The 24,827-nt window shown below is 57.1% G+C and overlaps 9 protein-coding genes across 9 annotated transcripts; 5 read left to right on the top strand and 4 right to left on the bottom strand.

Moving 5' to 3' along the window:
• Positions 1 to 1,604: 1,604 nt before the first annotated feature.
• On the top strand, positions 1,605 to 3,593 carry B0H64DRAFT_372938 (HSF-type DNA-binding-domain-containing protein; the record flags this gene model as incomplete). The annotated part of the gene is made up of 5 exons (XM_062802252.1): positions 1,605 to 1,957; positions 2,010 to 2,108; positions 2,164 to 2,231; positions 2,294 to 2,713; positions 2,779 to 3,593. 5 exons carry the CDS (start codon positions 1,605 to 1,607, stop codon positions 3,591 to 3,593), a joined length of 1,755 nt encoding a protein of 584 aa, XP_062661110.1.
• An 835-nt stretch (positions 3,594 to 4,428) lies between these two features.
• Positions 4,429 to 5,700, bottom strand: B0H64DRAFT_431500 (uncharacterized protein). The gene is made up of 2 exons (XM_062805975.1): positions 4,941 to 5,700; positions 4,429 to 4,613 (listed from the first exon to the last, which is right to left on the bottom strand). The coding sequence occupies exons 1-2, from the start codon at positions 5,425 to 5,427 to the stop codon at positions 4,489 to 4,491; spliced, it is 612 nt and encodes a 203-aa protein (XP_062661109.1). The 5' UTR covers positions 5,428 to 5,700; the 3' UTR covers positions 4,429 to 4,488.
• B0H64DRAFT_423662 (cytochrome P450) lies at positions 5,659 to 7,935 on the bottom strand. The gene is made up of 5 exons (XM_062805617.1): positions 7,547 to 7,935; positions 7,022 to 7,499; positions 6,897 to 6,965; positions 6,082 to 6,818; positions 5,659 to 5,988 (listed from the first exon to the last, which is right to left on the bottom strand). The coding sequence occupies exons 1-5, from the start codon at positions 7,704 to 7,706 to the stop codon at positions 5,846 to 5,848; spliced, it is 1,587 nt and encodes a 528-aa protein (XP_062661108.1). The 5' UTR covers positions 7,707 to 7,935; the 3' UTR covers positions 5,659 to 5,845.
• A 1,550-nt stretch (positions 7,936 to 9,485) lies between these two features.
• Positions 9,486 to 10,922, top strand: B0H64DRAFT_392516 (uncharacterized protein). Its single transcript, XM_062803564.1, has 3 exons — positions 9,486 to 9,959; positions 10,028 to 10,146; positions 10,228 to 10,922. The coding sequence occupies exons 1-3, from the start codon at positions 9,775 to 9,777 to the stop codon at positions 10,740 to 10,742; spliced, it is 819 nt and encodes a 272-aa protein (XP_062661107.1). The 5' UTR covers positions 9,486 to 9,774; the 3' UTR covers positions 10,743 to 10,922.
• A 245-nt stretch (positions 10,923 to 11,167) lies between these two features.
• B0H64DRAFT_392514 (ATP-grasp domain-containing protein) lies at positions 11,168 to 13,447 on the top strand. The gene is made up of 4 exons (XM_062803563.1): positions 11,168 to 11,561; positions 11,653 to 11,745; positions 11,826 to 12,975; positions 13,066 to 13,447. Exons 1-4 carry the CDS (start codon positions 11,508 to 11,510, stop codon positions 13,107 to 13,109), a joined length of 1,341 nt encoding a protein of 446 aa, XP_062661106.1. The 5' UTR covers positions 11,168 to 11,507; the 3' UTR covers positions 13,110 to 13,447.
• On the top strand, positions 13,448 to 15,880 carry B0H64DRAFT_431496 (uncharacterized protein; the record flags this gene model as incomplete). The annotated part of the gene is made up of 2 exons (XM_062805974.1): positions 13,448 to 14,216; positions 14,285 to 15,880. The coding sequence occupies exons 1-2, from the start codon at positions 13,725 to 13,727 to the stop codon at positions 15,878 to 15,880; spliced, it is 2,088 nt and encodes a 695-aa protein (XP_062661105.1). The 5' UTR covers positions 13,448 to 13,724.
• A 1,562-nt stretch (positions 15,881 to 17,442) lies between these two features.
• B0H64DRAFT_127491 (mediator of RNA polymerase II transcription subunit 19) lies at positions 17,443 to 18,876 on the bottom strand. The gene is made up of 2 exons (XM_062798072.1): positions 18,422 to 18,876; positions 17,443 to 18,225 (listed from the first exon to the last, which is right to left on the bottom strand). The coding sequence occupies exons 1-2, from the start codon at positions 18,738 to 18,740 to the stop codon at positions 17,546 to 17,548; spliced, it is 999 nt and encodes a 332-aa protein (XP_062661104.1). The 5' UTR covers positions 18,741 to 18,876; the 3' UTR covers positions 17,443 to 17,545.
• A 2,094-nt stretch (positions 18,877 to 20,970) lies between these two features.
• On the bottom strand, positions 20,971 to 22,449 carry B0H64DRAFT_392505 (ribosomal protein L4 domain-containing protein). Its single transcript, XM_062803562.1, has 3 exons — positions 22,112 to 22,449; positions 21,950 to 22,049; positions 20,971 to 21,873 (listed from the first exon to the last, which is right to left on the bottom strand). The coding sequence occupies exons 1-3, from the start codon at positions 22,190 to 22,192 to the stop codon at positions 21,095 to 21,097; spliced, it is 960 nt and encodes a 319-aa protein (XP_062661103.1). The 5' UTR covers positions 22,193 to 22,449; the 3' UTR covers positions 20,971 to 21,094.
• A 15-nt stretch (positions 22,450 to 22,464) lies between these two features.
• Positions 22,465 to 24,186, top strand: B0H64DRAFT_339463 (phosphatidylethanolamine-binding protein). Its single transcript, XM_062801203.1, has 2 exons — positions 22,465 to 23,134; positions 23,188 to 24,186. The coding sequence occupies exons 1-2, from the start codon at positions 22,537 to 22,539 to the stop codon at positions 24,006 to 24,008; spliced, it is 1,419 nt and encodes a 472-aa protein (XP_062661102.1). The 5' UTR covers positions 22,465 to 22,536; the 3' UTR covers positions 24,009 to 24,186.
• Positions 24,187 to 24,827: the final 641 nt, after the last annotated feature.

Genomic DNA, 24,827 nt, shown 5'->3' with positions numbered 1-24,827 from the left:
CCGCTGTCCGTGCCAAGTTCCCCGATGTCGATTGGCTCTCGGAGGCCTGCAAGACACCCACCACGAGCATTTTCTTCATGTGGCGCCGTAAAAAGGGAAGGACACGGAGCTCAGGCAGTGATCCAACAATTAAACTGCCCCAATCTGGCATGTCCCCCCGGCCCGCCGCGTTTGGGCTTCTTCCGCCACTAGCTACACTTAGCATCGGTTCCTTTTCCTAGTCTGCCGCTCGAATGGCAATCGTCTGCCGTTGGAGACTCCCGGTCCGGAGGTCGTTCTGGTTCTGGTTCGACAAGGAGTTCTGGTTCGGGGATTTAATCAATCCTCCAGCCTTCTCGAACATGGAACGGTTCGGTTCAGTCAGATCTTGGGGCAGAACGCCCGGGCCACATCCGCCCTATCCAGACAGCGGCCGTGCCCTCGCTCTCCACAGTCTGCAACCTAGCCAGTCGTGCCTCTTGACGGCGGGATCACAGCGGGTCGTGAAGCTCTGCACGGACATTTTAGTACCACGGCTGCAATGCGATGCAGCCCCTCACCCTTCCATGACACCCTTGACAGCTGGGGGAGGCTTCCATTGCAGCGCTTCCATCCTCTTTTCCATCCATGCCTCCCGGGCAGTCTCACCAACCAACCTCTCCAATCCACCGATACAATGCATGTTTATACCTTTTAGGTTGCTTTCCACGCACAAAGCAGCCGATCAGGTTATTAACCAGTGCTCGTATATACTTTCTTCCAACCTTTCTCTCAAACAAAACATACACATCCTACTGTCTGTCACTTGAATCCATCTCTTCGATTCTTTTCTTTTCTTGTGTATCCACCAAACCCAAACTGTACACAGTATTTTACTTGCAGGAAGCACCCCCTGACGGAGCCTCTGAGCGACCCCCGGGATCGCCCCTTGTGCAGTTCTACCAATCAGTCAACTTCAAGAACCTCTATCCGTCTCCATTGCTTTAGCCCCGAGTCCCTTGCGCCACCCGGCAGCGGGACCAAAATCCGAAAGAACATCTCGCTCCACTCCAGAAGCATTCTTAAGATTCTCTTCCCCTTCTCCGCCGCTTCGGTCGCATTCCGGATCGACCAGATTGAACACTGCAAGACACACACGCATCCATCCCATCGTGCCGACTGCCGAGTGCCGACTACCGACCGCTGCCAACAGCATTCGAGGGAGCTCCCTCCAGCCTCGAGAGGAAACCACCTTACCTAGTCACCAGTGAGAGAGACCGTGTACGAGAAAGAGCTGCGAATTCACAACACGAATCGTCGAATCCTCCCGGACACTTGCTAGCCGTATTCAACGCGACTTGCCGGCGCGCAAACCACCAAAACTGCGCATTGCAAAGCAATGAGGTAGGCCCCTGTCTAGTCTTCCTCGCAAGTGGTTGCTGCTTGCTTGCCTGCTCGGGCCCGGTTCCTTTTGCGAGCTGCTTGCTTCTGGCTGGCATTGCATTTGCGTCGAGAAAGTGCGCAGTCGCATACGCCGCCGCCCCGGTCCCTGCAGGCCCACTCCCCCAGTCTTTGGCTTTTTCGGCTCGTTTCTCGCTGCTGTTCACGTTGCTGACCGAGGAGCCTGTGTCAACGTTATAGGGCAGATGGCCGCTGCTACTGAAAGTGCGCCGAGGATCCATTCCACCGAAGCCTCGGACTCTTCAATGGGTGTGAGGACAATTCCTATCATCGCGCCGACCATCCAAATGTCTACACCATCCCCGGGAGAGCCCATGGATATCACGACCCCGACGGGCTCGTCCGCCCCGGCCTCGGCCACCAAGAGCCCGGACCGCGACGTCAAGGTCAACGGGGCCGCCACCAACGACCGACTGCAACCACCCGCTCCGCAACACGAACAACCATCCCACGACAACACCATGCCAGCGCCAGCCGTGACAGCGCCCGCCGTCCACCAGCCGAAGGTCCAGACGGCCTTCATCCACAAGTTGTGGAGGTGCGCTTCCTCTCCGACCCAACCTGGCTATCGCCGCTAAACCTCGTGACAGCATGCTGGAAGACCAAAAGATACAACATCTAATCTCGTGGACGGCGAACTCGGACAGCTTCGTCATTCAGCCGTCACACGAGTTTTCCAAAGTGCTTTCGTAGGGAGATCCTGCCCATTCGCCATCGCCGCTGGTCGTTTCTGACACAAGATAGGCAATACTTCAAGCACACCAACATCTCGTCTTTCGTGCGCCAGCTGAACATGTATGGGTTCCATAAAGGTACGGTTCGGGGATGACCCGTTTTTGGCGGTATTGTGGACTGTTGCTGACAGCTGGGATAGTGAGTGATGTCTTCGCGCACGGAACGCCCGACTCGACCATGTGGGAGTTCAAGCACGGCAACGGCAACTTCAAGCGGGGAGACATGATTGGGCTGCGCGAGATCAGACGTCGAGCTTCTCGCCACGCGCTGGTGCACAGGGAGTACAACAACCAGAGGCCGCCGCCGTCGCAGCCCGGGACGCCCTCGGAGCCCGTACCGCCCGCGCATGAAGTGACGAACCCGAAATTGAGCAGTATCGAGCACACCCTTTACGACCTGAGCGCGCGGCTGCAGCGCCACGAGGAGAACGCCCAGTTCATGCAGGTCAAGAACGAGGTCATGATGGACACGGTGGCCCGCCTGCTGCAATATAACCAGGATTTATCGCGTGCCGTCCTGGCTCTCACCCCCAACCCAGACAACCCGATACATCGGGACGGTAAGTGTTTGCCGTTTCCCAGGTTTGGTGGTACCAGTATAGCCTAATATTTTCTCCGATGGTAGTGGCGGCCCTGCAGTCGGATGTCCAGCGGCAAATGGATGTGTTCCGCACTCTCGAGCAGCCCCACGAGCCCGTCTTTGCCAGCACCCGCCCCTACTTCGCCAACGTGGAGAACGCTCCCGTGTCGCCGCGCCAATTACCCCAAGACGATCCCCGCAGAAACAATCTCGCGGTTCCCCAGCCGCGGCAATCCAATTACTACCGCCCCTCGGTACCCTCGAACTTGTCTATTAGCACCCGCCGCCCATACGGATCGATAGGCGGCAACAGCACACAATCCTCACCGTCATCGATCCGTGTCCAGCCGCCCCCGCCCCCGCCGCCCGGGCCGCATCCCTTGGCAAACGTGGAGCTTCCCCCTGGTAGTCTCGCGCGGCGGCACACCTCGGCCGACATCCGGGCCCACGGGTGGCAGCCGAACCCGCCTCCGTTCGCGTCCGGCCCTCCGTCGTCGCAGTGGCCGTCGTCGCCTAGCCGCCTCGCGCCCGGCGACGACCAGCGCATCCGCGATTCCTTCTCCCACTATTCGCTTCAGCCCGCCTCGCAACCGCACTCCCGCCCGGCGACACCCCCGCTGCCGCACCTGTCCAACGGCGGCCCGCCCCCCGGAGTGGACACGTTTGCAAACTGGTCGTGGAACTCGGCCAACAACCGCAGCGACAACAGGAACCTGATGGTCAAGGACCACTCGGCGCCGCCTACGCGGAGAGGCAGCATGGCCCACATCCTCAACCCGACCGATACGGCCGAGCGCGCAGATGAGGACGGACTGGATCCCAGGGGAGACGACGATCGGAAACGGAAGAGGTTGCAGTAAAGTAACGCACCCTCGATGGCCGTCTTTACCGGATGGGAAGTTATTCGACCGTATGTTCTTCGACAATGTTGAACCGAACTACGCCACAATCTTTTTCTTCGATTTGTCTCTTGTTATCATTGTAATTTTAGCGGCCGGAACATTTCGCTTCATGACACCGACAGCTCCCAACCACTAGGGAATCTAATACCACCTAATTAGCCGTCAGTTTTTTTTACTTTCCTGTCGCTTTAACAGAAACCAGGGTGGAGCAGATTGAGAAGGTGTACGCTACGGCTCTCTCCCTCCTTTAGCGTCGATTTTCTGTCTTTCGTTCTTGGCATCTATCTCTATGGGGGAGGGCATTCTAGGCCGGGTCTCCCGGGGGGTTACCGATATAAAGGCGGCGAGGGGATCGGGTCCGATCCGGTCCGGTCCGGTCTGGCCTCGCGTGTACTATGATCCTGTCTCCGGTTGAGCGCACGAGTCGAGTCGGTGGCGGTACTATCTTGCATGGCTTCCAGAGGCAAGCGGGTGGGCGGGAAAAGCGTCTCAATTCGGCTGTTTCTAAAGTATGACTTTGCCAAAGGGTTTGTGTTCGACGCTCATGTCTGGATAATGTACTCGTAGTCGAGGCTAGTTAGCAATGGCTCCTTGGTTGTGTACTCTGTGTTGTTTGCTTCGGGGTGGTGGGCGGTTGTGTAAAGTAGGCGGTCTTCCGTGTAAGATAGGCGTTTACTCTTGCTACTTGTGGTTGTGAAAAGGGGTGGGTGTGTTTGCGGGAGATGTAGTCATCACGATGTATTCCTACGGCTTGCGCAATGTGAGATTCAATGTAAGCATCTTAGACAGGGAGGCAGCTGGTGTGCAAGCATCGCACTCTATTAGCACAACTCTATGATCTCGATCCTCAGTCTCAGGCCTCGACTTCAGCCTTCCTATCTGTCCCCTTCCTCTTCTTCTTTCTATTCTTCCTTTTCTTATTCTTCTCACCGCCCACCCGTTCTTGCACTGTCGTCTCTTGCAGCCCATCCTCCCGCCCTTCCCCACCAATGTTCACATCCCCCATAACAACATCACCGCCACCATCCACCACCAACCCCACCGCCTCCTCCTCTCCCCTCCCCTCAGTCCCTGCCTTCGGGGGAACCCCACCCTCAGCATGAGAAGCAGACACCCCCGCCCCTTCAACACGCGCCCTCTTCCTCCTCGAGGACGGCCCTCCCTCCCCCTCCTCCTCCATCTTAGCCCCCCGCTTCCTCACCAACGCCCCCCTCCCCACCTCCTCCTCACTCTCACTCTCCCCCTCCTTCCCACCTCCACCTCCACCTCCACCTCCACTCCGACCCCCCCAACCAGCCCCCTTACCACCCCCACCAACACCCCCATTCCCTTTCCCCTGATACCGCTCCCGCTCCGCCAGCTGCCGCGCCGCATTGCGCCCCAGCACCTTCCGCCGCAGCACCGCCGTCTCCTTGTCGCCTTGGGACTGGGGCTGGGATTGTGCGGAGGGGGCGGCCGCATACCCCACGCCTGTGTTGGGCGCGCCGGTGCGCGACAGGTCCGAGTCGTCGGCGCTGTCGCGGCGGGGGTTGTCGTCCCCATCACCTAGGGATTTCTTTGGGGGTTTTTGGGTGGTGGTTGATTTGGTGGTGGTGGTTTTGAGGGAGGAGAACCCCCCTCCTGCTGCTGTAGTGGTGGTGGTGGATGGGGAGGGTGAGGCGGTGGGCCGGTGTTTGGCGAGGGTGGAGTAGATGCGCTGGTGCTTGGACAGGCCTAGGGCGATGCGGTTGAAGATTTGGTTGACGTCGGCGGCGGCTGGGGGCCGCGGGTTGGGAGTGTCTTGGTCGGTCATTTTGGTGTTGGCATGGGGTGGGATTGCTTGTGGTTCGTTGGTGGTTTGGTGGTTGTGTGTGAGTGAGTGAGGGACTGAGAATGGTCGAAAACTGGGATGTGAAATTCTCCCCGTTTTGTTACTAGTATTTGTAGCGGACGGGTGAGCGGTAATTCGTTGATTGATGGGTTAAGAAATCCTTAATCTACTACACGTGGGATGGTGTCCGTACTATGGAAGGTTGATGTGTTTCTTGAGAAATGTGCAGTTTGGGAAATTTCAAGGCTTATCTGATATCGGTCAAGGAGTGATATGCGGTTAAGCCACATGTGAGGGATATGCAACTACCCAACTACACCAAACAAGTCTCCAAACATATATATATCCAAATCCCGGGCAGGTCTTGTAACCCATAATTTGCCAGTCATAACCATATAACTCAAGCCATCTCACCCTCGTCGGCCTCAAAGAAGGCAACCGGCACACCATGTCCCGGAGCACCCACGATCTCGGCCTTGTGAAACTGCGCATGCCAGTCGCCGCGATATTCCAACCGCTCGTACTTTTGGAGGAGTCGCACGACTGTAAGTTTTGACCAAAGGGTTAGCCGTCATACACCTACCGGACCAAGGGAAGAAAGGCAGGGGAATGATAAAAGGAAGAGAAAGAACCCACGAGTAAATGCCATCTCCGTCATCGCAAAGTTCTGCCCCACGCAAATCCTCGGCCCCCCATTAAACGGCACATACGTCCACGACTTGGGCGTCCACCCATCCCACCGATCAGGACAGAAAACCGCCGGATCCGGAAACCCCTTCTCCCCCACCCCCTTCCCACCCTCACCCCCACCCCCAGTCCCAGACCACCCCGGATACAAATCCGCCCTCCTCTGCATCGCCAGCGTGCTATACACCACCACATCCCCCTCCAACACCACAATATCCGGCCTGCCCACCCCGCCCGGCAAGCTCGTATCACACAGCGCCGCGCGCAGGTTATACGGCACGGCCGGGTACAACCGCAACGTCTCATTGAGCGTGTGCGTCAGATACGGCAGGGCCTTCAGGTCGTCGTAGGAGGGCGCGGCGCGCGGGCCGACCAGGCCCAGCACCTCGCGCCGCAGCCGCGCCCACACGGCCGGGCAGCGCGCCAGCTCGTAGATGGTCCAGGATAGCGTGGCGGCGGTCGTGTCGCGGCCGGCGATGAGCACGGCCATGAGTTGGTCGCGGATGGCTTTGGCGTCGCGGGTGGTGCGGGCGAGGTGGTGCAGGAAGGTGGTTTCTTTGTTGTTGTTGGGGGTGAGGTCCGAGGGGGGGAGGGAGAGGGTGCGCTCGATGAATGGGGAGATGAAGCGCTCGAGGGTGCGGATGCCGCGCGTGTAGCGGTGGGTGGGGACGAGAGCGCGGAAGGGGCTGGTGGGTTTGGATGGGTTGTTAGTTGTGTGTTGGGGGTTTGATAATTCTGAGGGGAGAAAAAATGGGGTGGCCTACGCCATGATGGTCAGCAGCATTTGGATTCGTTGGACGTCTTGGAATGCGGCTACGAATTCATGTTTGGGGCTGAGAACGTGTAAGCAACGGGAGGCTGCATAAGATTCGGGGGTTGGGTATCTGACTTGTTCAGGCTGTCGACGCTCCCACCCAGCAGGAAATCGGTCGTCACGTCGAGTGTCATGCGGTAAAACAGGTCCATGACGTCCACCGTCTGACCCGAGGTTGGCAGCTTGCTGATGAGGGTCGTAGTCCACTTGTCAAATATCTCGAGGTCTCGTACGCGGTCCTTGATGAACATGGGCCGGATCAGGGCCCTGCTCTCGGACCACATCTGGCCGTCCGTGGTGAAGATGGAATCGCCCAGGAAGGGGCTCCAAGTCTCGTGGAACAGCTCACCCTTACCATACTCGCGGAACTTGGTGGTGAGTATCGTCTTAATGTGCTCAGGCTCCCGCGTCATCAAGAACCGGGACCGGCCAAGAAAGGCGATCTCGACACAGTTGGGGCATTCTGGCGTAGCCCATTTGAAAATACCGTTGTAAAAGTGGTCGAGCCTGTCCCTCGTCTGGGAATAGCCGGCGTTGAGGAAGAACGGAAGGGCTGGATTGGTTAGCCACGGTATTCATTTGAACGATGAGAACCCTCACCTGTCAGAGGATTCGTTGCTAGGACGGGAGCCCGGACACCGCCCAGCTTGCGGATCTTGTAATCAACGAAGAGCTTCCGGGACAGAAAGAAGATGGAAAGACAGCCCAGCACGAGGGCTGACGTATGCAGCGGGCCGAGGGCAAAGAGAAACTGGAGCATTTTATACAACGCGTTGTAATCTCGAAACCAGTGGTTAAGAGATCATATTGTGAGTGCTCGATAAGGGGCCGGGAAGGCAGTCAAAGATATAAAATCAATTCACAACGGCTGGGAACCTTGGGAACCTTGGGAACTTTGGCTGGTCTCCGTCTCTTATGGTAGTGTCAAGCTCTGGCATAAATATCGTCGCCCATTAGAGAAATTGAGCACATGTTGAAGTAAATCGAGGGACCGCGGTTGCGGAGTAATCCCGCCACTTCTCCGCATCTTTATACAGGAGGAGTGTAGCAGTGGGAAATGTCGGAGGTGGGTATTGGGCGATCTCTAGACATTCCCGATCCAGCAAAACCCACCGAAAACTCTCGAGAAGGCCGGTCATCTGAGACACCGGGTGCACGGTTCCCGGGGTATTTCTTCTTGGTCTATTCGTACTGTCTGCTTGGTTTAGCCAAGTTCGTCTCTTGTTATTAAGCATTAAAGCTGCATAAATATATATTATATACCAACAAATCAAAGAGAACCCAGTGCAAGCCGATATCTACCTTATATTTCATCTTACATCTGATTCCACCCATAGTCGTTAGGTTGTCATGGGTTGCGAGTAGTCCCAGTTGTGCCCATCCAAAAGATAGTTCTGTATCTGCCACCTACCTACCTGAGGTGCCTACCTAGGTATATACACATATCGGGGACTTGATTGATTTGAAAGGATAAGTTCAGCCAGGAGCGAGTGCCCGGAGCACCTCACAAGGTACGACGACGTGCAAGCTTGCGACGCCAGAGAGCGAGTTATGAAGTCCAGCCACGCCTTCGTTGAGGCGGTGCTTAGGTACCTACATACCTTAAGCTCATGAAGCACGGTAGGATTTCGAATCTAAATCTAGAACACTACCTATGGTACGGCAAACAAGGGGAGAGACGATGGATTTATGGGAATTCGTCGATTACCTATGTTGAGAGGAAGGGATCGACATGAGCGGAAACTGCAACCTCCGTTGCGTAAGTAGTCCATAGGAAGCGTCAACTTGGGGCTGCGCGGCTGCGGATGCCCGCTTGTGCCAGAACTGGAGCCTGCTCCGAGTCCGATGCGCTCAGAACTTACTTTACGTCGTAGCTCGGTGTTGAGCGCACTCGACATTGATGAGGATTCGAAAGCTGGACGGCCACCTGGCTCTGGCACGTACATGTACATACTGCGGCCACTGCAGTTGGCTACCTTATATAGCGTCGGATCCTTCACCCAGAAGTTAGGTAACTCTTTTGTCGATTACATCCCTGCTACATACAGCATTGCTATTCCGGGATTTGGGCATACCATGTGCCGCGTAGGGCTGAATTGAGATACACACCCAACCCACGCTATGCCCGTTATTAGCTCCCTGTCATTATCTGGGTGAAGCAATCCATCTTTCCCCATTCCTGGTGGTTTTTTTTGCTATGATGACGCCCATAATCAATGAATACGGAACCTAGCTCCGGTATCTCCTGGTCTGCACTTTGAAAACCGTTTCATTTCTTTGTTTTATTTTATGAAAGTCGTGACCATGGTTCTGAGATTTATTCCAAAACAAGATGATGGGCATCTGTGTTTGGTGTCATTGGCCAAATAATTAATACATGCATCAGTTTCTAACTTTCTGCCTAATCGACCACTCGACGCAACAGAGGATAAACACACCGCAATATGCAAGTTGCTTACTGTGTACCGGGAAGTGTCCACCCCAAAAAACCGAGTTGGGGGCCGGGATTGTTTGGGTATCCGGCTGCCTAGACCGGACTGGACGCCATGGAAGTCATCGTCTCACTCCCATCACATATACAATTTGTCCGACGGCTCAGGCAGCAGGTTTTCAATAAGCAGCAATTCGATCCGACGATTTCGAAATAAAACCAACCATTCGTGTTGCCTAACAGGCAAATACGCTAAATCAGAGCGAAGGGGCCGATTCAAACCCCTTCTCAGGTTCCCAGTCATGGATGGAACTTGACATCTTTCCTGCCTATTCGTATCTCGCAACAAACCCGAACATTCCCGTAATTCTAACCGCCTTGCCCCTTCACTACCACCATGGTTAACTTGGAATGGAACCATTTCGGTCCGATCCCTCCAATTGAGGTTGAGGCCATAATTGAAGCCGAGAAATTCTGTCGGGAACTCGCCGAGGCCTTCCCGGCCTTCGCGGCCGATTTCAATGGCAAATTCACAGCATGGCAGAAGAAGTGGTTTGACCCCGAGCGCCCAGCATCATCTAGGTAACCACCCTGCCCACGCTGCCCCCCCAACGGGGAGTATTGGTAGGCTGACCATGATACGGTGGTAGTGCCCTAGAGCGCTGCGAACTGCCAGAGTACGACCCTCTCCTGTTCTTGGGGCCCAAGACAATACCCCTCGTAGTATTCGAGCTGTCCAAGCCCGGGAACTTTATCGCCACCACCCTGTGTATGCACCAGACCTCCCACCCCAGCCGCTAGGCAGTACCTATCATACCAGTTTGATTAACCAGACATACCCACAAACTAGACAACCACCTAGAGACGGACAAGCACGCCAAGGTCGACCCAGAAGACGTCCTCAACCACCTCACCCTCAACCGCCACGCCAACCTGGTCGTCGAGCTGAACCGCGAGCGCCGCCAGCGCGCCCGGGTGCACATGGAAGCCTGGAAGGCACGGCGCGCCCAGAACCTCACCAACCCCCCCTCCTCCTCATCGGAAGAGAGCAGCAACACCCCAGCAGCAGCAGACCCCGACACGGCCTGCCCGGAGTACGACGCGCTCGTGGCGATGGGGTCGGGCATCATCGCCCACGTCATGCTCGAGTACAGCCGGGACCGGGCCGGGCCCTGGCACAAGCTGATGCACCAGCTGGTGTGTGAGAGGCCGGCGATGGATGTAGATGGTGGTGTGTCACTGGGGGGAGGAGGAGGAGAGGGCGAGTATGAGCGGTGGCGGGATTGGTTCGAGCATCAGGAGCATCATGAGGCGAGCGGGGGGCTGACGCCGGGGTATTTGAGGAATTGTGGGACGTGGTCGTGATTGTTGGTAGGGTTGTAAAAAGTGTATTAGTTTGGAATGGCGTTGAGAGAGGAATGTAGCATATAAAAGGGGATTAAGACATGTCTTGAACTGTAACGTAACCCTAACCCGGGGAGCCCCGGTATGTCTCAAAACAACAAGGGGCGGGTACCAACGGCCCAAAACCGGGTTGAGTTCAGTTTCTGTCCAAGAGACTGGGGAGGAAAACAGGGACCTGGCGATGAATTTCTTCGAGCTTGGGAAGCATCACTGAAGATGTTTGTAGCTTGATGCGCCTAGGTTGGTGTCCATCCTAAATAAAGATGAAGATAATTTCAAATACCTAATTATCAAGGCCATACCTGTTGTAGGTGCCTCACGATTACGGCTGGAGCTTGTAACTGTGAGCGTGCTCTTCACAACGGTTTCTATTCGTTCTGTCGGAGAGAGCCGCAGTGTCACATCAATTTGAATCGCGGATTCGACCGACCCAAGTGCCGACAGATCGGGAAGGGGCACCGAGGGGCAGCAGTTGCGGGTGAGAAAACCCTCGGGCCCGAGCTCACCATTGGCTCGGAAATTCCCGCGGCCCAGAGTCAGCTCCAAGCCTGCCAACCGCGACGCTGAAGGATGGGGCCTCTGAGCGTCATTTCCAAAAAGTGACATCGGGCCCCCTTCGAACCAACACCACAGTATTTTGGCGATAGCATCCGCCACCTCTCTCCTCTCTCCGCCGTGCCCAATTGCAGAACCCACCAGAGTCTATTTACCCTATAAACTATCACCATGTACAGACTCGGTCGCAGCCGCGCATTGGCTTCGGCCTTTGCTGCGCCCAAGGTGCGATTGTGAAACCCGCCGATAAAGATGCTGACCCCGTTGGGTTGGGGGAAGCTCCCGAAGCTGATACTGATGCTGGTGTCAAACATAGGTTTCTCCCTCCGCTAGACTCCAGAGCATTGCGCAACAACAAAGGAGAGCTCTGAGCATCCACGAGTACCGTTCTGCCGATCTCCTCCGCCAGGTGAGAGGGGTCCCTGCTCAACCCCCCCTGTTCGAAGAAAAAAGAACGCTCACTGACACGGAATGGGCGGCATCACACAGTATGGCATTGACCTCCCCAAGGGCTCCGTCGCGACGACGGCCGCCGAGGCCGAGGCGGTTGCGAAGAGCATCGGCTCCGAGGACATGGTTATCAAGGCCCAGGTGCTCGCTGGCGGGCGCGGCAAGGGTAGCTTCGACAACGGGCTCAAGGGCGGCGTGCGCGTCATCTACTCGCCCACCGAGGCCAAGATGTTCGCCGACCAGATGATCGGCCACAAGCTCATCACCAAGCAGACGGGCGCCGGCGGCCGTCTCTGCAACGCCGTCTACATCTGCGAGCGCAAGTTCGCCCGCCGCGAGTTCTACCTGGCCATCCTCATGGACCGCGCCTCGCAGGGCCCCGTCATCGTGTCGTCGTCGCAGGGCGGCATGGACATCGAGGGCGTCGCCAAGGAGAACCCGGACGCCATCACCACCACCTACATCGACATCAACGTCGGGGTGACGGACGAGATCGCGCGCGGCATCGCCACCAAGCTCGGCTTCAGCGAGCAGTGCGTCGAGGACGCCAAGGACACCATCAAGAACCTGTACACCATCTTCCTCGAGAAGGACGCCACCCAGATCGAGATCAACCCGCTCTCGGAGACGTCGGACCACAAGGTCATGTGCATGGACGCCAAGTTCGGCTTCGACGACAACGCCGACTTCCGGCAGAAGGAGGTCTTTGAGTGGCGCGACACCACCCAGGAGGACGCCGAGGAGGTGCGCGCCGCCGACGCCGGGCTCAACTTCATCAAGCTGGACGGCGACATCGGGTGCCTGGTCAACGGCGCCGGCCTGGCCATGGCCACCATGGACATCATCAAGCTCAACGGCGGGCAGCCGGCCAACTTCCTCGACGTCGGCGGCGGCGCCACCCCGGCCGCCATCAAGGAGGCCTTCGAGCTCATCACGAGCGACCCCAAGGTGACGGCCATCTTCGTCAACATCTTTGGCGGCATCGTGCGCTGCGACGCCATCGCCCACGGCCTCATCAACACGGTCAAGACCCTCGACCTCAAGATCCCCATCATCGCCCGCCTGCAGGGCACCAACATGGAGCAGGCCCACCAGCTCATCAACGAGTCGGGCATGAAGATCTTCTCCATCGACGACCTGCAGAGCGCCGCCGAGCGCGCCGTACAGCTGTCCAAGGTTGTCAAGATGGGTGCGTCGCCTTGTTATCCGGATGGATAGATCCTGTTTTCTGTGTTTGTGTGTGTGGTTAATGCTGACTGATCTGTGTGTTTTTCTATAGCTCGTGACATTGATGTTGGCGTCGAGTTTACGCTGGGCATCTAAGAAGTCATCCGTCTGAGGTTGGTTTAGCAATATAGACTGGCTGGTCGATCGACAGGTTGATGAATAGGGCTTTGGAGAGGTTCCCTTTGTTTCCTACGGCACTGCTACTACTGCGGCTCTGCTTGTGTACATCCAACCTGATGATGCTGTGCATGTTGTAGGTAATCCGTGTGAGTCTGTGTGTGGGTGGGTGGGTGTGTGTGGGTGTTGGTGGCCAGGTTGATGTGTGAGGGGTTTAAGGGGAAAGAAGCGGGTTACGTACTACTAGACTTGACTTTTGGCAATGGCATCTTTCCTTGTTGTTGTATATGCTGTTTGCGTGGCTGTTTGATAAGTGTCACTGAAATCAACATATCTCATCTATTTCAGCGCATCGTTGTATGCGTAACGGGTTAATCAGGCAGGTCAGGGTGCCAAGCCAACCCACTTTCACCTCTTAACTCCCTCCCGTACCTGACTTCCGCTCACTTTATTTATGAAGCCCTTTTATTCATGTGCACCCACCCCACGATCGTGACAATCTGCCTTGGGAATTATGGAATGACAAAAGAACCCGCGCCCCTCGAATCACGCCAATAGCACACAACCTGCCCCCCCGGATCCCGAGCTGACGTCATGCAACAAACCCCGACTCCGGGCCCCGGATCTTCGATGCTCAACACCGACGACGCCCCCGGCGGGCCCTTGCCATCGTTTAGCGACTTGAGCCTGGCTAACAAAAGCGGCCCGTATGGCCTCTCCGGTCCGCAGTGGAGTTCCCGCGACCCCCGGACTTCGTCCACTCAGTCGTTGGTACCATCGACTGAGGATGGCGACGAGGACAACCGGAAACGGAGGCTTCTCGTCGTCTACATCCACGGCTTCATGGGGAACAACTCCTCCTTTCGCTCGTTTCCCGCCCATGTACACAGCTTCCTAAAGAACCTGCTGGCGGAGACCCATGTCATTCACACCAAGATCTACCCCCGATACAAAACCTACAAGTCCATCGATGTGGCATGTGAGAACTTTAGCAAGTGGCTGGCACCTCATGAATCTCCTACTACCGACGTGGTCTTGGTAGGGCACTCGATGGGTGGTTTGTTGGCTGCAGATGTGGTTCTGTTGGTGTGTCTCCAACACTGGTCTCCCTTCAAGTGCGTAGAATGAAAGGGCTGACATACGATCACCCCTAGCCACGCCAGAGCCCATACAACACAGCATCTCCCTTCCGCCATAGGATCTTAGGTACCATTTCCCTCGACGCTCCGCTGCTCGGTCTCCATCCCGGTATCGTGGTTTCCGGCATCGCCAGCCTCTTCCGGCCTGCCCCCAGCCCACCTGGAATGAACGAGGGACAACAACTCGACTACCTGCAACCCGCCCAGTCCCAGGGACTGTCCCCAGACCCATCTATCTATTCTGAGGTTTCGCCCCCATCGGGCGCTTCTTCACCCTCTCTCAACCCCTACCCGTCCAGCTCGACAGGGAGCTCTTCAACCCTGCCGCCCCGCGACCCTTACTTTAACCCCCCATTCCCCAATGACGTGCCTTTTGTCGACCGCGGCTGGTTCAAAAACGTTCTTCACTTTGCAACCAAACACAAGGAGGAGAATCTGGTTTACGCCGCCGCGAATCACATCGTGTCTCACCTCGAGTTTGGTGCCTGCCTGGCCGACTATCCTGAGCTGAAGTCTAGGTACAACAGGCTCAGACAACTGGAAGATGACGGCGACTGGAGCCAGCCGGGCCGCGTGCGTGTCCGCTTTTCCAACTACTACACCGTCTCGACGGGAGTCATCAAGAAACCCAGGACGCCCTCGCCAGACGGCGCTTCGGGTGGACTAGGCACGCGAGGAGAGTCTGGGAGACCGTCCTATGAAACCGACTCGCTCGCTCCGGCCCTCGGGGAGTCGACCGAGGAATCCCGTGTACGGACCCCGAGGATATCGGTTGAGGAATACAGCGATGGGTCAGAACGGGATAGCCTTCAAATGCTCGAACCCATGCCGGAGCCTGAGTTTGAGCCACAGCCTGAGCTAAAAGCTGAGTCGGAGATAAAGACTGAGCTCGAGCTTGAGCTTGAGCTTGAGCCTGAGTCTGAGCTCAAGCCCTCCAACCAGCCCGCGGAGCCACCCTCCCAACAGGAGGACAACACCCTAGGTACGGATCCCACGCCCACCGCCACACCCACCGACAACGACGGCCCCCCTCCTGAAGAACAACCCGCAAACCAAAACCCCGACCTCCCCCCAATCCCCTCCGTTCCCGCCCCTCCCACGCCCCCCGACTTGGACGCCTACCCCGACAAGGAATCCCGCAAACAAGCGCTCAAGACCTACAAAACCGCCGCCAAAGCCCACAGCCAAGCCCTCAAAGCCCGCGACAAGGCCCTCAAAGACCGCCAAAAGGCCCTCGACAAGCAGCAGCGCCAGGCCGACAAACTCGCCAAAAAGCAAGCCAAACTCCTCCTCCAAACCCAACCACCCCCCACACCAGCCGCCGCCGCCGCTGACGACGACACCAACCCCTTGAAAGAAAAAGAAAAAGCAAAATCCAAAGAAAAGCCCCCCCGCCTCCGAAAGTTCTGCATGCTCCCCTCCAAAGCCAAGGCCGGCCTCGACCCGGCCTGGGTCGACGTCTACATGGAGGGCGTCGACGAGGTGGGCGCCCACTGCGGCCTGTTCCTGCCGGGGCCGCACTACGAGCGCCTGGTGGGGGACGTCGGGGAGCGGGCGGCGCGGTGGGTGTGGGAGGACGCTTCGAGGCGGGCTGTTGTTGATGGGGGGTGATGAAGGGGGGGGGGGGGGGGGGGGTTGACGGACTGAAAGAAGGGAAGAAAGAAAAGAAAAAGTAAAAAAGGAGAGGGGGGTAAGTGAGAGAGGGATTGGGTGAGAGAGGGGGGAGAAAGGGTGAGGGAGAGGGTGGGAGGGAGGGTGAAAGAGGGGGTTGAGTGAGAGGTTGAGTTAGAGGTTGAGCAAGAGGTTGAGTTAGAGGTTGAGCAAGAGGTTGAGAGGGCGGGTGGGAGACTGGAGTTGAGTTAGAGAGAGGTGGATTGCGCGTTGGGCTCTGGGGTTATTTTGTCCATGGCATTGACTACGCAACTTAGCTACGATAGGAGGAGGTCTGTGTCCTGAATAATATAATGTGTATTGTATGTACTATGTTGAGCTCGTCGACAAAACGGATTGCCTTGTTTGGCCGGCTGGGGCTGAGTTGAACTCGGGGCGAGAACCGGCCAAATAAACAACCGAAGGAGCTCCACGAGACGACGGCGCCGCACTTTTGCGTTGGCGTATGCGAGGCACGACGGGGCGATGCACACTTGCGGCTCAAGTCAAGGATCGCTCCCGGGGACTGGGGAACCGGTCAGTAAGCCAATCCCTCTTGTCAATATGTCGGGGACCCTGTTGCTTGACCCCATTGCGTTGAAAGCACCGAGCAGCAGTTAACGACTCTACACCGAAACCAGTGTCTCACCGAACGCAAGCTTCAAAGTAAAGAAGGCGGGGCGGAATTACCCCTTCTGGACGCTACACCAAGCACGAACGACGTCGACGGGAACACGACAACACGCTGCATCATTATTGCATATATTTAGTGCCTATCTTGGCCCAGCGAAACGCGCTGCGGGCATAAAACCATAGATAGACGTAGCGAGGTAGGTAACAAGGTGCCCTCCCATCATATCATCCACTGCCGGCGCGTAATCGTCGTCGCTTTCTTCCAGACTCACACGTAACAAGAAACCGTTTTCGTTTGCCCGTGCCGTCGTCAAAGCCAAGTCCATCCTAGGACGACGTGAATGCCCCCGGCGTTCAAAATGCAGAAACCATCCCCGGAAATATAGCAAGGCCCTCTCATTCTTGGGAACCGGGTTGGAAAAAAAGATCAAAAAAAGCCAAACCCCAACGCCATGCTGAATGTTTTGTTGAAATGCAAATATGGGCCAGCCTCAGCGGCTCGACGCTCGCTGACCGGCGGTATGGTGGCTGTTCGCGCTGTGATGCCAACCAAGGAGGGATCGACCGCTCTGTTCAAGGTGTCACACCTCGAGTCCTAAACCCTCCTACTTCTTTTTGCCATGGTCGCGCTGGCACCGGCAAGCCCAAAATCTCTGACCGTCTTTGTTTTGGCTCGGTTGTCGCCCTTCTCTCGACTTCGATAAGCGCGCAGGACAAGGCGCGATGGAATTGTTCTGCGTTGCTGCGAGGAATGTTTCGTCAACCGAGTCACCAGGTATCACCCTGAACACTGATCAGGTGGCTGTTTCTGAAATGCGCTGCAGACAGGGTCTGCCTCTCTTGCGGCGCGGCTCGATAGACTGGGCGCATGGCTTGGCACCGGTGACGTCCTAGGTCCCGGTGATGCCAGCACTATAAGCCGGCTGCCGGGTTTGGTTGGAGTACGACTGGTGCGCTTGATGGGACTGTTTCTGGGTCAGCAAAGGTTTCTCATCAGACTGGATCGTAGTCATTGATGAGCACCTTTTTTCTCCGCTTTTGGCCAGAGACCATGTCGCCCTCTCCGGTCGAGTAACCGGTATCGGCGCCGGCCTCGTCGTCGTAACTCTCGCCGTATCCTTCGAAGCTGCTGTCACCGTAGCTTCGTTTCTTAACGGTCCGCATCGACCTGGATGCATCCTGCAGGAGGGGGGTGCCAGTCTTAGGCCGGGAGAGGCCTTGAGGGCCTGCAGAGGGGATGGGAGTGTTGGGCGCCGTCGGTCTAGCCGATAGTGCTTGTCTCTCGCCCTTGCCGGGGCCGAGTTCCCCCAGGACAGAACTATCCCACTGAGCCCTCGGGACGACGCCCTTGCTCATGGTCATAGCTCTCGATAGCTTCTGCTGCACCTCGGCGGTGAAGCCATCTCTGATATCCTGCCCCCGGACGTGTTGAAGATCCCAGACATCTTGGGGCAGCTTCATGAGGTACGACAGGCCGTACTCTCGGTTGGGGTCTTGCTTGTCCTCGTCGAAGTGGCCTTGCACGCCCAGCTTCTTGATGTGGCCTTTATACGTTTTCCTAAGCGCATTCTTTTCGCCGTTCGGCAGCACACGGGCAACCTCGATAGCGAGCCCCGTCAATCCATATTGCTCGAAGAGATCTTCCGACGCGTCAGGCCGGGGCCGGGGGTGCGCTGCAGAGTTCATGTTAACCAAAGTATCTGGAGAATTGAGAATGGTGTCGACGGATGATTTGATTCCCCCAGAATCACATCACAGGCGGGAAAGACATAGCGGACCACATGCGCCATGGTCTGAGCGGAGTGGGTACGCCGCCTGTTGCCACCGTGGAACGTGCCGGTATTTTTGACAGGTAGAAGGGAGTCTTACGAGTTCTGCAAAGAAGGTATTTTTCGCCGACATCCAAATGAAGGTCGTCGATACCAAGATTGCGGTCCTCGACGTGAACTTTCTTCTGCGCTCTGCTTCCCATGTCATCGACATCTCTCTTGCGCTTGTGCGGGGAGTCGTCTCCCATGGCGGTGTCTTGCGTCATTTCCGACGGTATCGAGCTTCCGTTGACGCTGTGGGCGGGGGTCGGCAGCGTGGTCGTGGTCGACGTGACGGAGCCGGTCATGCTCATCATCAGGTCGCTCGTGTTAGGAGAGAACTGGGAAGGGCTTTGCGGAGTCTGAGGATGACAGGACATGATGGACCGAGGATGCGCGGATGCGGTGATGTCGGATCGGGGCGGGTGGGCGTGGGAAAACCTTGGCGCGGAGGTCGCTCTAACTTGTGGCGACCCGGACAACAAAGAAAACCCAACTGAGGCGGTCGCTCGACGATGGCGCGGCAAAGAAGTCGGTGGCCTTGTCGGGAAACCGATTCGCTTTGCGGCGCCCGAATGAACGATGCGCGCGGTAGGAGGGGTGAAGAGGTGTGTAGTCGTGACGAAGTCGCGCGAAAAGGGCGACGACGGTAATCACCGATCCTCCAATCCACCAACGCTCCTCCTGCAAAGTCGGCGGGCGACAGAAAATCGAATCCAGAGGTTACTGCGAGTCAACGGAGCGGTCCCTGAATTGTTAAATCGATATCGACGCGGATCGCAGGCCTCGTGGGGGCGCTGGGCGATAGAAAGCGGTGTGCGGTAGGAGGGTTTGTCGATGATGACCGAGAGGTGTGAGTTGAACAGGCGGCGAGTTGAACAGGCGAGAGAGAGGAGGCGCTCATTCTTCCTGCTGGGTCGCAGAGAAAGAGTGGGTCCACCGCCCAGCCCATCCGGGCCTCCTCCCTTCCCCCCCAGGGCCACCATGCACGAGAAACTTTCCTCGCGTGACAACCAATCGGGTTTAAGCAGACGCTCGGTCACTCCTCTGCTCCCCCAGCTTTGACGGGTCGGCCTGCTCCGTGTACGAGTTTCCCGGAAAGATGGCTGAAAGGTCTTTAACCTGCTTTACATTAGAGAGGACAATAGGCCTTTGCTTCATTCACCATTTCGGGCCATTATTATTCTTTATGCTTCAGCCAATTGACATTAAATTGGCCAGGTTGGAGGGCGGGTTCGCTCATTTCATCTCACCGGCCGCTGTCACACACCCCCGGATGGACCTCAACAGGGCCCAGGCAACAGGGGGAACCGTGGGGCTGGCATCGAGCCCGAAACCCGGCTTTCCAAGTTGCTGGGCTGAACGGATCGACTTCAACGATCACGGGCATTTCGGGTTTGCGGGAGTTGGTATTTTACAGTAGATCTGTATCAAGAGACGTCTACTTATTTCTTCGATACATCAGTTACCAACACTGGTTTGTTCAACACACAAGGCGTTTGGCGTGCATTGACTACCTTAGTAGTTAACCTGCGACCGGTAGGTTGTTTGTTGCAACCCCCTCGCAAAGAATCGACGTGACTCCCAAAATCATAACTAAGGCAAGGCGTCGAAGTAACAAAGAATCCAAGGCTCAGCGGCACCATTAAAACCTGCGAGTTTAGTCCATCCGTGTTCCGTCCTCAGCCACAGCCACACATCTGACACGTTGTGCGGCCGAGTGACCTCGGTCGCCTGACTCATCGGGCAACCATTGTCGCCAGCCCAATCTCTCGTCACCACCACCAACGGCAGTGATAACCAACGCTAGTGTGCCGAGCGTGCGTCTCCAGCTTTGGTTGTCGAAAAAAACCGGCGTCGATTTCGGAAGTGTCGGCGTCGCACCTGCAGCCAATCCAGCCCATCCACCACCCATTTCCCCCTCCATCCACCAATCCTCCTCTTGCTCCAGGCCCATCCTTCCTTGCCACGCTCGACAAGCAAACGTTGGCAATGAAAGACAGAAAATGGATTCTCTTGGCGAGAAATGATTTTTTTCCAAAAATTCCCCAGCCAGCCGAAGCCAACTGAGAGCGGTCAGGTATGTAGTTTTCAACTAGCAAAAACGTGATCTCGGACGAATCCTCACTGATACACGTAAAACCCCTGCACTTGGATGGGGAAAAGAAGAAGAGAACAGGATCAAGATTCTGGGGCACGCACGATATTTTTATAGACAGGGTTAATGGCCCGTGCACATCTCCAATCAGGAAGTGGGGCTTTGTCGTGAGGCAACGAGCCTGGCGCTCGCCCCACCGATCAACTGGCAAGTGGCAAGCAGTGCCTGAACCACCTAAACCCAGTCACACTGATGACACTTTCCATCCCGTCACATGCATCACTCGGAATGGAAGGGTCGGGCAGGCTTGGGTGGCTGCTGCTGCTCCTGCATAATGAATGTTTGGAGCACGTTCCATAGTCGCACCACCTGACGCTGGTAATTTGAAACGGCCAAATCATGGGTCGCCAGTCGGTCAACGATTGTCAGGCCCATGTCTCACTTACCATTCTGGGATAAGAGAAGGCTATGCGCAACACCGAGTGCACCTCGAGGTTGAAAGGGTTGAGAAGATATTTGATAAAATGTTACATTTTACAGTTGCTGTACAAAGCAAACGACCCTTCACTCAACCACAGGCCGTTCCAAGCATATAGTACAGCGTAAATCCCAACCATCTAACTGCCTAACCCTTCCTCACCGGACGAGTACCTGTCCCAGCGTAGGTTTGGCGTTCAGCCCCTTAACAACCACACGCGAAATCAGATCGCTCGAGTGCTCCTTGATCATCTCCCTCAGCGCCGTGCGCTCAATGACAATCCTGCCTGTTTCCAGCAGATCCTTAACATCAACATCCTCCAGCTCCAGCGCGCGGCCGTTCTCCCCCGCAACGTCCAAGCCCGTAAATAAGTTGGGCCGCCTGTCGCCCGTGATGAAGGTGGTGCGGCCGTGGGCCCCGCCCCACTGCAGGGCGGCCATGAACTCGGCGACGTACTTGCTGACGAAGCCGTCCTCGAGCTCGCGGCCCATGACGCCCGACTCGGCCAGCTCGAGGAACTCCTCCGGCAGCGGCATCTCCAGCCCGTCCTCGGTCACGATCAGCTCGCCGCGCCGGTACCGGTACGAGAGCGCCGTGCGCCACGCCAGGTCGTACACCTTGCGGTTGAGCTTGGTGCTGAAGTCGCGCGGCTTGGGGCCGAACGTCTTGCCGCCGCCCTTCATCAGCGGGGACTGTTTGTTGCCCACACGGGCGCGGCCGGAGCCTTTTTGCGGCCGGAGCTTGCGGTGCGAGCCGTGTACTTCGAAGCGGGTTTTTGACGAGGCCGTCCCCTGCCGTGTCTTGTCGCCTTCGTAGACAACAGCTAAGTGGAGGATATCACGGCGGAGGGGAAGATGTAAGTGCTTGGCGGACCAAGATTCGAGCGAGCGCGGTTCGAGCGTGGGGAAGGCGTGGATGGTAACAGGGACGGTGGTTACTGTTTGAAGCCAGTTAGTACCATAGGTGCCTAAAACAGGAAAGTAGCCAACGAGCTGCGGAGCCGATGCACGTACTGGGATTCCACGGCTCGGTGACGGATCGTGTGATGTTCGTGGGCTTCGTCTCGACCGCGGTTGCCATTGATCTCCTACACGCCACTGAAACTTGCCGACCCTATTTCGAACGCCCCGACTGTCAACTAGAGGCGCAAAACCGCAGAGAAAAGGGAGACGAACCGGTAGGGCCCTGCATGGCTGTGCTGCGAGACTCAGACCCCTCATGGCCTCGCTCAGGCTCTTCATCCCCTTGCCGGCCATGGCCGCGGTGCGTCGCGCAGAAGTTGCAGTTGGTTCTGTGGTGGGGGATGGGTGTCTTCGAGATCGTCGTAAATATTTCGCCTGTTTTCGTTCACGAATTTACCATTCCCATCCACGGAGAAGTCCACCACTACTGTTGCTGATGTCCCGCGAAAAAAGATCTGGAGTCGCAGCGCACAGACTCCCCGAATCGCGGAGCTTTCCGACCCCTGCACGCAGCCTGTGCACGGGTCCCACGAAATTTCGTCTGGGGCGTGATTCTGGTGGCAGCAGCAAGACTCGGGCTCGATTGAGAGCGTCCCGCTCCAATTTTTCCAACGCCCAGTTCCCCTCCACCCACCACCATGTCGAGGCCTCAGCTGGTTGCACGGCCACTCGTGCGGTCGTTGCGGCAAGCAACCGGTACCACAGCGGCGACATGTCCATCACGGCCAATTGCTCTCCGACCCTTCTCGTCAACACCGAGCCGAAAAGATGAGACGACAACCACTACAAGCACCCCGACAGAGCCTAGCTCCGATGCGCAGAAGCTTGCCGCCGACGCAGCACTGCTGGGCCAGAAGAAGCCCCCGCCATACCCCTCGATGATCAAGCAGGGCACCGAGGAGCAGCTGTCCCAGTTCATGGCTCCCCAGCTCGGTTCGAGGAGGAGGCGTGCAGCTCTCGCCACGACGGGCAACATCCCCTTCGAGCAACTGCCGTATCAATGCTTTCAGGAGGCACGCAAGATCCTGGCCCAGGACCGTGAGGAAAAGGTGGCCAAGATTGTTGCCGAGACGGCAAAGATCAAGCGTTTGGAGGCGGCCGATGCTAGCACCTTCCGTGGTGGCGAGCCCTACAAGCAAAAGCGGTTGGAAAGTCTGAGGGCGCATGTTGAGCAGCTCAAGATTCTAGCAGATATCAACGATCCGCTAGTGAAGAGGCGCTTCGAGGACGGCCAGGGTATGTCTGCTGTCTTTTGGAACATGCTATCGCCTCCCGCTAACTCTGAGCAGGCGACATGAGCAAGCCCATCTACCGGTACCTTGCCCACCGCAAATGGAGCCGGATGGAGCGCGAGATTATCTTGCAGCGTATCGAACAGTTCCACATCGTGCCCGATCTGCTGCCCAAATTCCAACCGACCATGAGTGTCAAGATGACCTTCCGCGGCTACAAGACACCCCCGGGTACCATCCTAGACAGCCGCATCACCGAGACTGCCCCGACGCTGCGCATGCAGGTTTTTGACAAGGGTGACCGACTATTTTCCGTCGTGGTCCTGGACGCCGACGTGCCAGACGCCGAGACCGATTCGTTCCAAAAGCGCCTGCACTTTATGGCCACCAACGTCCCTTGGAGCCCAACCAGGGACACCCTCCCCCTGAGCCGGCTGGGTACCGAGTCTGCCACTCCTTCCCCTGAGCCCGGCGCTCTCGCCGTCCCCTGGCTACCGCCGTACGCGCAAAAGGGCGCGCCCTACCACCGCCTGGCCGTCTTTATCCTAGAGCAGAAGGACAACGCGCCGCTCGACGTGGCCAAGCTCCAAGAGATGTACGACGGCCAGGGGCGCGACGGGTTCAGCGTCAAGAGCTTCCGCGACAAGTTCCCCGTCACGCCCGTCGGCTTCACCATGTTCCGGACCGTGTGGGACGAGAACACGGCCGACGTCATGACCCGCCACGGCATCCCCGGCGCCGACCTCGAGTTCAAGCGCCAGCGCGTCATGTCGCTCAAGCCGCCCCGCAAGGCCCGCGGTTGGGAAGCCAAGCGCCAGGGCCCCAAGTTCCGCCACCTTTGGAAGTATACCAAGCGGATCAAGGGCGTCAAGTTTTAGAGGAGGAAGCCAGGGCCCCTGTGATTCGCGGTGGCGCGGCGGTAGAGGCGTGGTGTACTTGTATCATATTATCAGTGTACCAACTACGTATAAAATGTATTGGATTCGGGCTGTATCCGGGTCTGTGAATCAAAATCGAGTAAAGCAAATCCAATAAATAAATGAAATCGAGTAAAAGTAACAGTTTTTCGGGAGGTCTAGGTGGCTTCCATTTCGTTCCTACAGTCGGTTTGGTCGACATGTACACGTAGAGTCCGGCCTTTCTGCCCATAAGGTACCGGGGCAATGAACTGTATTGTCCCCCCCGTGTTGCTACTATAACAATCCATACACAGCTAGACATGTCTTACTCCTACACCTGCGCGACCACCCGCTCCACCGCCGAGCCAGCCCCCTATTCCAATACACCCCCTGTTTCATGGCCGTCATCGTGATCAATCCACAGACGACGCCATGCCGCCGACGGCCTCCGCGATGGCCCTCTAATCCATCCCACCACCAACCACCCCTAAGAACCAGTCCCAGTCCCAGTCCCAGCATCAGTCCCAGTCCCAATCCCAGTCCCCAACTCAAACCCAGCCCCAAACCCAAACCTAGCCTAAACAATCCCACCCCCACTCCCACCACCAACCGCCACAAAAGCCCTCCCCTCCCCCTCCTCACCACCACCACCCCCAACCCCCTCCAACACCCTCACCCTCCGCTCCGCCCTCTCCGCCCTCGCCCGCCACACCACACATTCCTGTTCCACCCGGCACAGCCGTGCTCTCACCGCAACCAGATCAGCAGCCATATCAGCGGCGGTGGCGGCGCCAGCCC

The sequence above is a fragment of the Chaetomium fimeti genome, assembly GCF_033439085.1.
Source record: "Chaetomium fimeti strain CBS 168.71 chromosome Unknown B0H64scaffold_3, whole genome shotgun sequence".
Taxonomy (NCBI): domain Eukaryota; kingdom Fungi; phylum Ascomycota; class Sordariomycetes; order Sordariales; family Chaetomiaceae; genus Chaetomium; species Chaetomium fimeti.
The sequence above is the reverse complement of the archived record's forward strand: the minus strand, read 5'-3'. Positions and strand labels throughout refer to the sequence as shown.